Genomic DNA, 14204 nt, shown 5'->3' with positions numbered 1-14204 from the left:
TGAATTTTTGAAAGTAAAGTAGTTCTTTTAAAACTTGGGCTGGGGTTGTGGCTCTGTGGTAGAGCACTCACCTGGCACGTATGAGGCACTGGGTTCAATCCCCCAGCACCACATATAAATAAATAAAATAAAGGTACCGAGTCCATCTACCAAAACAAAACAAAAACTTGAGGTAGTAAAAGTATCTTTATAGAAATGCACAAAATTGGCTATTAGAATAAATGGGTTCAGCAAGGATGTAGTATACATGATCAATATACAAAAATCAACTATTTTTATAAATTGTCAGTAGACAACAACCTGAAACTACCATAAAGTGAACAATTAGAATATATTTGTCAAAAGAAATACACAGCCAACTACAATTGATGAAAGAAATAAAAGACCTAAATAAGTGGAAAGACCACCATGTTCATGGATTGGAGGATAATATTGTTAAGATGGCAGGGATACCCAAATTAATCTGCACATTCAGTGCAATCAATCCCCATCAAAATAAACCCTAGCTCTTTCTATAGTGATAGACAAGTTGATCATAAAAATCCATATGGAAACACAACAGACCCAGAAAAATGAAAAGAATCTTGAAAAAGAGGACTCATAAGTCGTCTTTCAGGGCTCACAGTTTCTAGTTTCAAAACTTGTCACAAAGCTGTCAGTAATGAAGACAGTACAGTATTGGCAAAAGGATAGACATAAGATTGACAGAATGTGATTGTGAGTCCTGAAATAACCCATTCCTTCATGGCCAGCTGATTTTCAATAAAAGTACTAGGACAATTCAATGGGGGAAAGGAAAGTCTTCTCAAATGGTTCTGGGACATGAAAAGAATGAAGGTGGAATGTCACCATGTAACTTAGCAACTCTATTCCTATGTAGTCACTGAAAAGAACCTCGGACCACACGAAAAAATTAACTCACAGTGGATCAAAGACCTAAATATAAAAACCCAAACCATAAAATTCATGTCAGTGCTCAAATGGGATAAAATGGGATACCACTTCAACACCCAAAGGCTGTTATGTAAAAAATAAAAACCTTGATGTTATATTGGAATAGGCAATTCTTTCTTAGATATGACACCAAAACCCCTGGCCACTAGTAAAAAAAGAAAAAAAAATAAAGTAAGCCGAGTTTCACCAAAATGTGAAGATGTGTGCTTCAGAAGACACCATTAAACTGAAAAGACAATGGTGAAAAACTTTGCAATCTTTATAGTGGACAGTGGACCTGTATCTAGGATATTTGTAAAGAAACCTTGCAACTGAACAGTAAAAGAACAAATAATCCATTTTTTCCCCCAAAAAGCAGGTAAAGGGTCAAAACCAGACATTTCTCCAAGGAAGATATACAAGTAGCCAATAAACACATGCAAATCAAAATTATAATGGGGTCAGGTGCAGTGGGCACACCTGAAATCCCAGTGGCTCCAGAGGCTGAGGGAGGAGGATTATGAATTCCAAGCCAGACTCAGCAACTTACCCAGACCCTGTCTCTAAATAAAATGTAAAAAAGGGCAAGGATATGGCTGCGTGGCTAAGTGCTGCTGGATTCAATCCCCAATACCCACAAACAAAACTCTCCCAAAAGTAAAATGGGATACACTTCACGCCCAGAGGCTGTTATGTAAAAAATAAAAATCCATGTTGGTAAGGATGTAGAGACACTGGCCCCTTCACCTATTGCTGGTGCGGCCACTTTGGCTAACAATTTGATAGTTCCTCACCATGTCAAACTTGGAGTTGCCAGAGAACCTAGCAATTCTTCTCTTATGTATACCCAAGAGAACTGAAAATACATGTCCACATAAAGCCTTGTGTGTGGATGTTCACAGCAGCATTATTATAGCCAAAAAGTGGGGAAAATGAATGAATAACCAATACTTATATATCCATAAAATGCAGTATTTTTTAGCTATAAAAAAGCAGTGGATGAATATATGTATATGGGTACAACCTGGATGAATATTGATGAAATGGCCAGAATATGTAAGTCCCCAAAGAAAATAGACAAGAGATTGCTAGGATATGGGAGATCAGCTAACAGATATTGGGTTTCTTTTTCGGGGTAATAAAAAATACCCTAAAATTGCATTGTGGTGACTGTACAACTCTTGCAATATACCAGAACCCACTGAATTGTAAACTTAAATGGGTAAAATTTATACATACAGTAAGTGAATTATATCTCCCAAAAGCTTTATTACAAAAACTTAAAAGTTGTGTTCAAATTTTAAGTTTTGCGATGCAAACTCTATTACATAAAATTCTATATAATGTGGTCCTTATTGTATGTTAGAGTATCCTTATCTGAAATGTTTGGGACCAGATGTGTTCAAGATCTCCCCCTCTCCTCTCATTCTGTAATAGTTTGCATAGACTTACTGGCTGAGCATCCTAGTCTGAAACTTTTTGTCATGTCAGTGCTTCAAGGAGTTCCAGATTTTCATATTACCAACAATCTGTATTCGTCCAATGACCGAAGTCCTACGTGTCCATGAAAAGTGGCCTTGCACAAAAGTAGCCTAAAGTCTGAGAGTATTCTTTGAGGTTCTATATAAAAAATGCCTGTTTGTTTGAATCCCTAATCTCCAGCATGCCCTTGGCCCTGAAGATAGGCCTAAATGCATGGGCCAAAAGGACTGGAGGCTCATCCTTTAAGGAAAGGCCAGTTAGGAAGTCTTATAGAGACTGCCTGGAAATTCACTTAATTCCACCAATTTTTATTTGTATTATAAAAATTTGGGGGGCTGGGTTTGTGGCTCAGTAGTAGAGTACTTGCCTAGCATGCATGAGGTACTAGGTTCAATCCTCAGCACACAAAAATAAAATAAAGGTAACATGTTCACCTACAACTAAAAAATATTAAAAAAAAAAATGTTGATTAAGGGCTGCGGTTAGCTCAGTGGTAGAGCATTTGCCTAGCATGTGTGAGGCACTGGGTTTGATCCCCAGCACCACATTAAAATAAAGGTATAAAAAGAATACAGAAGAGTAGGTTAAAATCAAGGTCAAGACAGCCAAGTGACATCCAAGCTTTGACTCCCAACATCTGCTGTGCTATCACTTCACATGAAAATAGGCTTGGAACATTTCACATGGTGACAGCCTAACAAGAGGCTAAGGGGGCCGAACATGTCCCCACACTACTGAAGATGGTCTAAGGAGAGGTTAGCTCACAAATATCATTCTTTCTTGGCACCCCGTTTCTGATTGCTTGCCTGTCAGCTTAAACCCAGCATGAAAATGTAATCTCCTCAGAGTCAAAGATGGTTTAAAGTCTGTTACTCACATGCTAAAATGTTGATATATCTGTTTTTGTGCTTGTTATCTGGATGATTGGAATGTTCTGCAGTGATGTTCATATCAGCTGTACAGCGCTGGACTTCCTAGTGAAGAGAATGAACAGCAAGGTTTTAAACAGCCTTTAAAAAACAAAGAAGTTATAGTTATGCTCTGCAAAGCATGCTCAGTGATCCCTACCTGCAGCTGAAAAATTCCCATCACCTGGAAAAGTTGAAACCGTGGTAATACCAGAGCAGGACATGGCTCATGTACTTGTGGCGATGCTGATACAAACCTTGTGCCATACCAGTCACACAAAGGACCAGCATATATACCTTAGCACATGAGATGATGATAATTAACTGTGCACTATATTTTAATCATTATTTTACAACATACACCTAAGACAAGTCACTGTCATTTTAATAACTGCAATAGTGCCACGTGCCTGGTTTGCATCAAGAGGCGATGCTAAGTGACCAAGATCATCAGGTCTATGTTGTTCATACAAGGATGAAACTGCTGAATGACAGTTCTGAGAACTTGTTCTTATTTTTAAGCAATGACCACACACACACTGATAGACATTTTATTGCCTAGCACTGACAGTCACCAGGACCTCCCCAATCCTAATTTCTGATATAATTATAGCCATGATTGTAACAAGCATATGTAGAATATTAAGGTATAATGATTTCATTTATGAATTTATCCATCTCCTTATTCCAGCTTTTGACCTATGCATTGGGATTTAAAAAAAAAAAATCTCTCTGTTGTAGTCTACAAGAAAAAGATTCTGTAGCTACCAAATGTGAACCACAGAAAAGAGGCCTGAAAAAAAGGATGATGGAAGCAAAGACAGAGGTACAGGGGAAAGCTTAAACCAGGAGACGACAACAATTTACTTGTGTCTCAGAAGATAATGGGTATTCCCAAGAAGCACAGTTTCTACCATGATTTGAAATATATTCATAGGCCTTATGGTCTCATTTTATGAGACTGCAAATTGACTAAGAAGACTCAGTCCTGAAATGACACTAATCTGTAGTCTAATTGTCACGTCTGGCTTGGATATGCGTGGCCCTGACAAATTATTTGTGAACACTTCATTTCATCTAAGTGAACTTTCTTTAGAAAAACAGCAGTGGCAGAAACAATTCGACCACCGTCTTGGCCCTGGATATAAACATTATCCATTAGCCAAATACAAGGTTGCCGAAAAGCTAAGTTTTTCCACACTGTATGCTTCAAACCCAGGAAAGGACTGGAGTTAACTAATAAAGGAAGTCATTAGCACTGCACAGCTGCTCCAAAGAGCAGGAGCAAAATAACACAAAATTATCAGGAGAAATGTTTTACACGTAGCAGATGTAACAGAGTTTAGGAGTGTGCCGACTTTTTTTCACAAAGGAGTTGCATAGCAATTACGGATGTTTTCCACAGCATTTACATTAAGCATAATGAAAACAAGGAACTGGTTGTCTTTTATATTCTCAAAGTACTTCCCAGAAAGGAGTCCCCCTTCTCCCTTAAGGAGGGGCTCACTATAGTCAAAGAATGTCAAGTATAATAACAAAGGGTTACTATCTCTTCAAAGGAACTATATTTATGGACCCGCTGATTCTTGAAAATTATACACTGAATTTTTCATATTTGTGGAATTTCCCAGCTGCCCATTTACAAAACAGACCCACAACATTAATTCAACCCGCCTCTTTGGGGAGTGTTTTTGACGTGTTTACTGTTTCTTATCCTTACTAAATGCGATAAGCTCTGCTGCTTTCTATTCTACAATAGTTCATAACTAATGGTTTTGCAAACACTAGTTTAAAGGGCCTGAAGGCTGCCTTTGGCTCATTTCTTTTCAAAGCACGGGCAAAAAGTCATGAGTCTGGATTGGTTAACATCTACAAGAACATAAGCAATGTTAACTGTACTTGAAATAGTGGGACCTCCCTTTTAGAACTACTGTAAACACCCTTTAGAATTGTCTCAAAGGAAGGAAGCTTTTGCAAGTGGATTTGTATTCTGGATGGTATTAATTCCTCTACCTACAAATCCCAGAAACAAACTGACATCCTTGGGTTTGGGAAGTCATACCTCTGGCTTGAGCCTCTACGGGTTGAGCTGTTTAGAGATTTTGTTCTGAGAGATTTTTGCTTTTAGTCCTTTAGTCTCATTCTTTTTGTAATTGATTTTTCTTTCCCTGTTGTGTGGATCTGACAGCCCGAACTACACACTGAGGTTGGGCCTCTATTACAATGTACTGCAATTGACCAGGACAGCCTGGGAGCAGCTGTCTGCACGGTTTAAAACAGTCATTCAATATGGCCAAACTCTTTTGTTATCCAAAACCCTCGGTCTAATCTGTTGCCTCTACTTCACTTTTCCAATTATGTGAATGACAGAAAAAAAGCATAGGCATAAATAATGTTAAATCTGATTTTATTAGAATTCATGGGGTTTGCTGAAGGCCTTTTAATTTATCTTGTGGGTAATAATGTCATTTGTAATTCCTCGCAGGACTGTGTGGCTCATTTAGATGCAGATAATATCATCTGATCCTGGAGTGGCTTTTCTCCATCAAAACTGGCATTTCAGAGTTAATTTGATTATAATAGGTATTAAAACCGTTTAAAATGACACTGGCCAATGGAGTGTATATAGTAAAGTAACCTATTTATTAGCACTGATATTTTAAACTTGTTTGCATTTTCTCTATGTAAGAATCAAGTCTTAATATGAACAGTCGTACAACCAGAGGAGAGGACCAGTGGGAAGAAAAGGAGGTCTAACACAACAAAAATAGTTCATTTGCAAGACTACGAATTGAGAAGCTAGATTACTTCTTGCCTGGAGTTGTCAATGGGAGACGCTGGCTAGAGCATACTTCAAGACCTGCTGTTTTGCCTTCTGTGCTTCCATTAAAAAATAATAATAATAATAATAAAGCTGAACAAAACACATCTGAAATCTTTCACCAAGACAAGACTGAAAGAAAATACGTGGACCTGATGACCCCGTATTGGATTGAGCATATGACCATTGAGGCCCACGGCCGTGGGACAGGACCTGATCTACAGAGGACTGCTTGTCTCAGGTCATGATTGTGGCTCAGTGCTTGACAGGTGCCACATACTCCGCATCTTCCCACCTTTGCCCTCTTCCACTCAGGTCACGAAGTGCTGCCAGCCTGGCCACCTTCCATTGTGTTGACTTGCTCAGAAACCTCCAATTTCTTCACCAGCCTTTTGAGGTCCCAGCCATCTTCCACAAACTGCCTTCCCATGCCCTCTGGAAGATGATGGTTCCCTGTTCTTGGCTTCCCTGCCATTTACCTTGCTAAGAATGCCTCTTCTCTTCCCCTATCCAAATCTGTGTCTCTTTACCTAAAATGACTGCCTTTCCCCTCTGTCTCCATAGAGCACAATGTAGCTGGCCTAGGACATAGAATAATTTTTTTTCCATGTGCAGTTTTTGAAATTTAGCTAGTTCACTTTCTTCGCAGAGTGCCTCCTCTTAAACAGTTGTGTTTTCTTCTTCATAAAAAGGGTCTAAAATGTTTTTGATATCCAAGTCTAAACTGGCATTCTGACACAAAAGCATCACAGAGTCAATTTCTGCCCTCTCGCAGGCAGCAGTCTTGAGGCAGCATTACATCTCTGTCATATGTCATCGGCAACCCTGGAAGTGTCCTTTCGTGACACAAAGTGACTGTGGCCACTACTCCCTCAGAGCATGGGCTCAGGTGATTTAAGAAGATCAGCCAGCCCAGATTTAGCTCAGCTGGTTAATGTAACAGGGGCCATCCCCCAGAGGATCCTGTCAAGGAGCCTGGGACCTCTGGCTTCATCCCTATACCCAGTCTTTAAACTTCTGATTCTTCCAAACCTTGCCTAATAATTTTTCTGGTGCACAGAGCTTTGGAGCTCCCTCCTTTTGAAGGAGAGTGCTGCCACTGCATTTTTGGAGATGTCGTGCATTATGATGGTGGGGGCCAGGAAAGTGGCTGCTCATCCCTTAAAACCACCCTCGGAAGCCATTTCATGAAAAGGAAGGACAGCGAGGGTGAAGAGAACTCGGGTACTGGAATCATCAAATATTACCCTGAGACAAGGATTGATGTTATTGCCACTGACTGCAAAATCTTCTAGAGGTACAATGTCACCAGCTTTCCACAGTGTCCAAAATTTATCTGACAAGGACAAAATGCTAGCTTTCAGCATCACCTCTAGACAAAGACTCAATATTCCCAGTGAAGTTGTTTTTCTTATTCTTGCCGAAGTAGCAGAGCTCTGAAAATATGACAGCTATTCACCAAAATTTTTTACTTCCAAGATTTTTAAACCACATGGGGCAGAAAGAATGTTCACTGAAATAACTAATAAGAATTCCTAGGTGCCTTTCTCCTCTCAGTCCCTCAGAACTCCAGACCTGCATTTTAGCACTGAGTTTTGCTTTGTCCTGTTTTACTATAGTTGTGTAAACACTCTGACCAAACTATTTAGGGCAAGGACTCTACATTTTTTTCTTCTTCTCCTTTTCTGCCTTTCTTTATATAGCCTATTATTAACTGTTAACTAAGGCTGTTTCTTAATGTAGCTCATTACCAAAAAGGTCCTCATGCTCTCTTGATTTAAGAAGATCAGCCAGCCCAGATTTACCTCAGCTGGTTGATGTAACAGAGGATCTTGTCAAGGAGCTTGGGACCTCTGGCTTCATCTCTATACCCAGTCTTTAAACTTCTGATTCTTCCAAACCTTGCCTAATAATTCTGTTGGTGCACAGAGCTTTGCCATAGAGCTACAACCTTGGCCACTATGGTGAAGACTCAGTCCACCATTGTACCTTATGTCCAGAGAGTGGTCTCTGAAGTCCTTAGTAACTACTAGATGAGTTGTTTTGTTGACTAAGTGGTATTCTCTTTTACTCTATGACTGGAACCATGACTAATTCGAGGCCTCTATTCAGATGTTGGGTGAGAGTTTTGTTAATAACATCTGATTTTTTGTGGGACACTAGGGCTCAAACTTGGGACCTTCCCCAGTTTCAGGCAAGTGCTCTATGATTGAGCTCCATCCTCGGCCTTTTTGGAGCCAGGGTCTTGCCAAGTTGCCCAGGCTGTCCTGGAACTTGGAATCTTCCTGCCTCAGACTCCTGAGCTGCTAGGATTACAGGTGTGTGCCACTGTTCCTGTCTTGAAAATCAAAATCTGAGCTAGCTGTACAGGCTCTAGATCACCAGGACCAAATAGTATTCTTAAGAGGGGGCTCTTTTTATATTTTGCCAAGTCCTAGCTTCATGGCCAGTTTCAGAATGTCACTTGCCATCTTGGCTAGTTCTGCTTCTCACTTTGGCTCATTATATAATGAGAATGTGGATGGTCTCAGAATTAACCAGGTAGTTTTGAACCAAGACAGCCTTAGTCTTAAACCCTGCTGCTGCCATTCCAAAAACAGACACCAATGCCTTAGTTATCTCATGGGCAAAGTTTCCTCATTTGAGAGGTGAGGTCAGTAAGCCCTACCTCAGAGGGTATTTCTGAAGGAGTAAGTGAATGCTAGCCATCAACATTCCTTATATGGATCTAGAAATCCAAAGGTGAGAGTACTACTATCACCAAAATAATTAAAAATAAACCCTTTACTTTTTAATCACTACAATCTTTTTTCTGCCTTTCTTTATATAGCCTATTACTAACTGTTTATGAAACAACCTTAGGTGTTCTCTTTTTAAATGTAGCTCATTACCAAAAAGGAATAAATGCTTTTAAAATCTTTCAAATTTTGCTAAATTAGAAGGCAAGATTTTGTACTTACTCTGCCCTTTACGTTCCCCCTTACTGTTCTCTTTAGAAAAGAGAATATTCTTCCTAATCTGAATAGCTTCAATTTTCAATCTTTGAAGCCAGGAAAGATTGTGAGGTGACAACAGTAGAAAGATATGTCCTTCCTGCCTGCATTCCCTGTTCCACTCCTATAAATATCAGCAAACAATATTTAAACTACAAATTTCAGGGGAGGGGGCTAAATTTCTCAGTCTATGTATGTATGTATTTATTTATTTTTAAGGGCACAGATGCCCAGAATTTGTTAACCGTCATGATTTGGATGCAGCAAAGCCTATTTTAAGTCAGACTAAGTACACAGAGGTATAGCTGATTATTTTGAATAATTAAATGGTGTCAAAACCAGCTGTGATGAATAGCACTGGGGTCTCAAATCATAAATAATTGAGAAACCAGAGTTGCATTTGATCATCCTGATCAAGTTCTGCTCTCTAGAGGATAAATGTTTGTCCTGAATACCATCAACATTGTTAAATGCCTCAATATTCTTGCTCAGTCATCCAGCCACTACAGTCAATTGAACTAAATCACTTTAACACCACACACATTTGCTGTCCTCATGAATACAAAATGTTTGACTTAAACCATGTTCACTTTAGTTGAATAGGCACCTTTTTGGGTCGGCATCTAATAGGAGCATTAAGTACCTGACATGCTTTTGTTTGTTCCAGGAAACATACGACTTTGCAGAATAAATCACGAGAGTCCTTTCTACCACCTTTGCCCCTGTTCTGCTCAAAGAGATGACACAAAAACTAAGAGAAAGACTTAATTTAAAATGAGTTGTCAATATAATTGCCTTTCTGATAGCCTTTGGGGATTCCACATTTGCATAGAGACGGGATTTTTGTCCTATTTCTCATTGTTCCTGTAGGATGATTACTCCTCCCAGCTGTGTGGCTCCCGGATGATTCCCCAAGCACTTACCTCCCATCCCCTCACTTGAGCCCCAGAACCAATTGTGTAGAAAAAGAGATGGGCAGGTTAGCGTCATCACCGTCATTTCCATTTTAAAGTAGAAATGAGAACGAGAAAGGAACCGACTTACCCACAAAGCTAGAAGACAGCTGAGCTGCCATGAAAACTTGGCCTCCTCGGCACAACTCTTGCTGCCAGAGATGTGCCTTAGTTAAGCGCCTCAGTGAAGAAAAGGGCAGTCTGTTTAATAGCTCCTCATTGACACCCTGTCACTGCTGAACTGGCACAGAACCCAGAGTTGGCAGGATAGCGCGTGCTGCGCTCTACCTTGTTTCCTATACACCAGTTCTTAAAATCAGAAGGCTGTGTTAACCACGTCTTGTCTCCAAGGATTAATAATCATGCAAACAACCACCATCAATGATTTGCTTGCTTCTTAATAATTAACCCAGCACTTTCAAAGATGCTTATCGTGTATGTTTCGTAACAACTTTAGGATGTGGGCGACATTAGCAGCATTTTTTTTTTTTTCAATGAGGAAACTAGGGATCAGAGATGAAGTGATTGGCCCACGGGCTGTGAAGCTCACTACTGGTACAGCCAGCACCCAGTTCCTCACGCCAACCTGCTGTCTCCACTACACCACGTGCAGCACAGACACGACAAGGAATTGGGGCGCTTAACTATGACTTCCCCACTAGAAGGAAGGTGAAGAAAGAACACCCAAAAATCAACCCCCACTATCTGCCTCTTTTCAACCATTAAGTCTGTTCTTTCACAAAAGCACATGTTCAGGACCAGTGCAACCAATTCCCTTTCACATGATTTTTCTGGGAAGAGAATGGCTGTAAAAATCACATATGAAAAAAATAATCTCCAATTGTCAGTTGTTTTGTTATGCCGAAAATAAACTCAGGTTGACAATAATCTCTGAAGTAAGAGTTAATTTTCTAGAAACTTCCAGTTTTGAAACATACCTCAAAATCCTCAGAGAACCCGTGCTGGTTATTAGAATAGAGCTCCCCGATGTGTTTGACAAACTGTTTGACAGGAATGGCTTCCATATCATCTGGGGGAAGATAGCGAAATTCAGGGTCACACAGAATACTTCCATGGAGCAAACCATACTCATTTAAGACAAATACTCGACTTTTGCAAAAAGTGATAACTGCATTATCTGAAATATTTCCCATTAGGACCTTGAGTACCAATAAACCAGGTAAATAGTAGTTTTTTAAGAAGTAGATAATTCTCTTTACTTTTTATATTAAAGGCAATTTACAAAGTTACATGACATCATACTCTTAACTGAATCTTAATTTACCAATGGTACCTGTTTGCCAAAAAAATTTACCACAAGAATTTGTTTTAATTGTTCACTGGGGTTCTAGCTTAAATTTGGAGCAATTAACTTCTATTTCCAATCTTTGACGTTTATGTGAGCCTTTGTACACAGATCCCCTTGTACTGGCTGGCTCTGGGTACAATGCTATCTCCACGTGTTCAGGATTTTAGTTCAAGACAGCTGTGTCTCCATGATGCCAAATAATCAGTTTGACTAAATTAACTGGATTTGGGGGGTGTTGACAGACTAGGTATAGATTCAGGAAGACTCCACATTCCAACTTGCTGTAGTGTTGTCACTTCAAAAGGACATTTTCAGTTCAGGAGCCCCAAGTATGTCTTAGGTTTATTTCGGGAGACCCCCTCTGGTCCTCCTAAACAACAGCCACACCCACCTCGTTGGAGCTCCCGCCTCCGCCTCCCTTCTCCCTCGACCCTCCCCCGCAAATATTTCCTTTTAAAAATACTCCGCTGAATTTGAGATAAACAACAGACATGACATTTACTTTATTCAGAGTGAAAGATCTTTGGCAAACGCACAAACATCTAAACTGCCACAGATGCTTTTCTTAGCAAAGGGTATGAAGATCTGTATGTGTAAATGAAGTCCTACTTTGGCAAGAATTTTATAGATCCAGGCCTGACAATCTGATTTCTCTTCATCTGGTGACAGTTAACATTGACTATGTCATTCCTTCTCTACTTTCTTTTGAGAGAGCAAAGCTCTAGGGTGGCTTTTTGCATCTATTGACATTTTCAAACTTGAATCATCCTTAGGCGGAAAATAGCATCTCATACTTTGTTTAAGAAAGGTGATTTATATGTCCATAGTCCAAGTTGCTTAGCCTAGAAATACGTTACTTATCAAAGAGGCATTCCTTTGTAAGCACAACTTCTTTCTGTGTGAACAATTAAAGTCCTGATCATTTTAATAGGCAACCTTATGAAAAAAAATTGCCAAGTTATTTACAAATATTTCAGGATTGAAGATGTTCATGAATATGCAATCATTTTGTACGCCCAAGAAATCTATAGCTCCCATGATGTAACCAGCATTAACAGACTAAGCACAGCCAAAATGTTTCCCCAGAATATTTAGCAGATCGCACAGTTCAAGAAAAAAAAAAATTCCAAATTTATCTGATCACTTCACTTAGAGATGTTTAGAAGTAAGCGGATTCCATAGTAATGATCAAGTTGAGGAAAGGGTTAATATGCATAGAGTTAGGGAGTGTCTCAGGGATTTACACAAGGACTAATTCATCTTTGGACAGGAGGCAAAACGGCTGAAGACACAGCCCAATCCCCAAAACACAAGTTTATAAACCATATCAGTTCTCTCCCTATCTGTTTAGAAATGAGATACAATGGGTATAGTTAATAGTGCAACATAGAGAGGGCAATATTTATTCCATAATGTTACTTTGGAATTTTTGATTCCCAATAAAGCTGTAAGCCATGATTAAGGACGTGAGCTATAGTCTAAAACAGGAAAATGTCCATTTTTCCCCATAAAAGATTTTAAATATTACAGGATTCTAGGGTAAAATCAATGGCAATGAAAAGTCACAGCCCACTTCAAATCTTGACAGTCTTTCTGGTTAACCTTTTTTTTTTTTTTTTTTGCCCCTGCAAAGTGCTCAACAGTAACATCCAAGCTCATGTTACACATGCCCAGAAATGAATTTGCCCACTATTCCCCATAGCTAGAAGCAGTAAAATCCAGCAGAGCTCACTATGGTAATTGTGGAACTATGACTATTTTTTCCAATTTGTGTCTTTATCCAAGGAAGTCTAGCCACAGCCCTGGGGTTTCTAGGCACTGCCAATAACGTCATATAACTACTAGGCAGACAGATGCACATACAAATGCTTTTGTACTGACCTCCCTCAGCTACTCAGATATTACATCATTTTTCTCAAGTAACTGAGAGTTATAATTTGTTTTCCTCCATGTTATGGTGAATATAAGGCTATGACCAATTACAAGTACCAATTATTTTCCTCTCATAATTTTTCTATTAAGTTTGTCAGGAGATTATCAAGTTAATATGACTAGCAAAAGGGTCAGCAGTTTAGGGCAGCATCATAGGCCTGATCTATGCAGTTCTTATCTGGAAAGATCCTGGATGTTATAAGAAAATGTCCATGCAGAAAGTGTTCTTTATAGACAAATGTCTGAGTTTCATTCAAAGTTGTGGAACCAGCAGCAGTGCTAACTAGTGACCATGTACTTTGGATGCACTTTATGTGTATTAATATGCAAAGAGACAGGCACAGTTTTCAAACCCACCATGCTGTGAGAAAACAGGTCCAAAATAACCGAAGGCTAAAGTATGGCAGAAGAAACAAGTTGCAGATCCAAAAGGAAAGAGTGCTCCAATTAAGACAGCAAATGGCTGTGGTCTGGCCACAGTGGATGGAAAACGACTGGACACAGCATTGACTGAGCTCTCAGAACTCCACCCGATATTATGGAGATGGTCTCTGCTCAGGGGGTTGCGTGTGTGTCGGAGCAGAGATGAACACAAGAACGTCAGGGCACGCACAGTGTGCAAAGATGTGGTGAACGCTGAGTGCCAGGAGGAAGATGGGTTTGATGACTTGGGGAAGAATAAAGGTCAGTGATGTGGTGGTCGAAGCATATAGAAAACAGAGGCTGGACTCAAAGCAAACATGTTGTTAGTAACTCCAGCCTTGACAGGAGCTGGGTATGTATGGCATAACAAAGCCCAGGGTAAAGAAAGAGCGCTCCCACTAATTCAGCCCTTACTGGTTTCCAGAGACCGTGGAAAAGCTTTTTATACAT

The 14204-nt window shown here is 39.7% G+C and overlaps 1 protein-coding gene across 3 annotated transcripts in view; it reads right to left on the bottom strand.

The window, feature by feature from the left end:
* Positions 1–14204, bottom strand: part of PTPRG (protein tyrosine phosphatase receptor type G) — a 715161-nt gene that overhangs the window by 27582 nt on the left and 673375 nt on the right. For all 3 annotated transcript variants that reach the window (XM_081285863.1, XM_081285862.1, XM_081285864.1), the window contains 2 exons: positions 11029–11120; positions 3293–3389 (listed from right to left, as the gene is read on the bottom strand). In XM_081285863.1, the coding sequence (XP_081141989.1) occupies positions 3293–3389; positions 11029–11120 (189 nt within the window). The remainder of the gene's footprint in view (positions 1–3292; positions 3390–11028; positions 11121–14204) is intronic.

This window comes from Spermophilus citellus (genome assembly GCF_964194105.1).
Source record: "Spermophilus citellus genome assembly, chromosome: 3".
Classification (NCBI taxonomy): domain Eukaryota; kingdom Metazoa; phylum Chordata; class Mammalia; order Rodentia; family Sciuridae; genus Spermophilus; species Spermophilus citellus.
This window is presented reverse-complemented; position numbering and strand designations above follow the sequence as displayed.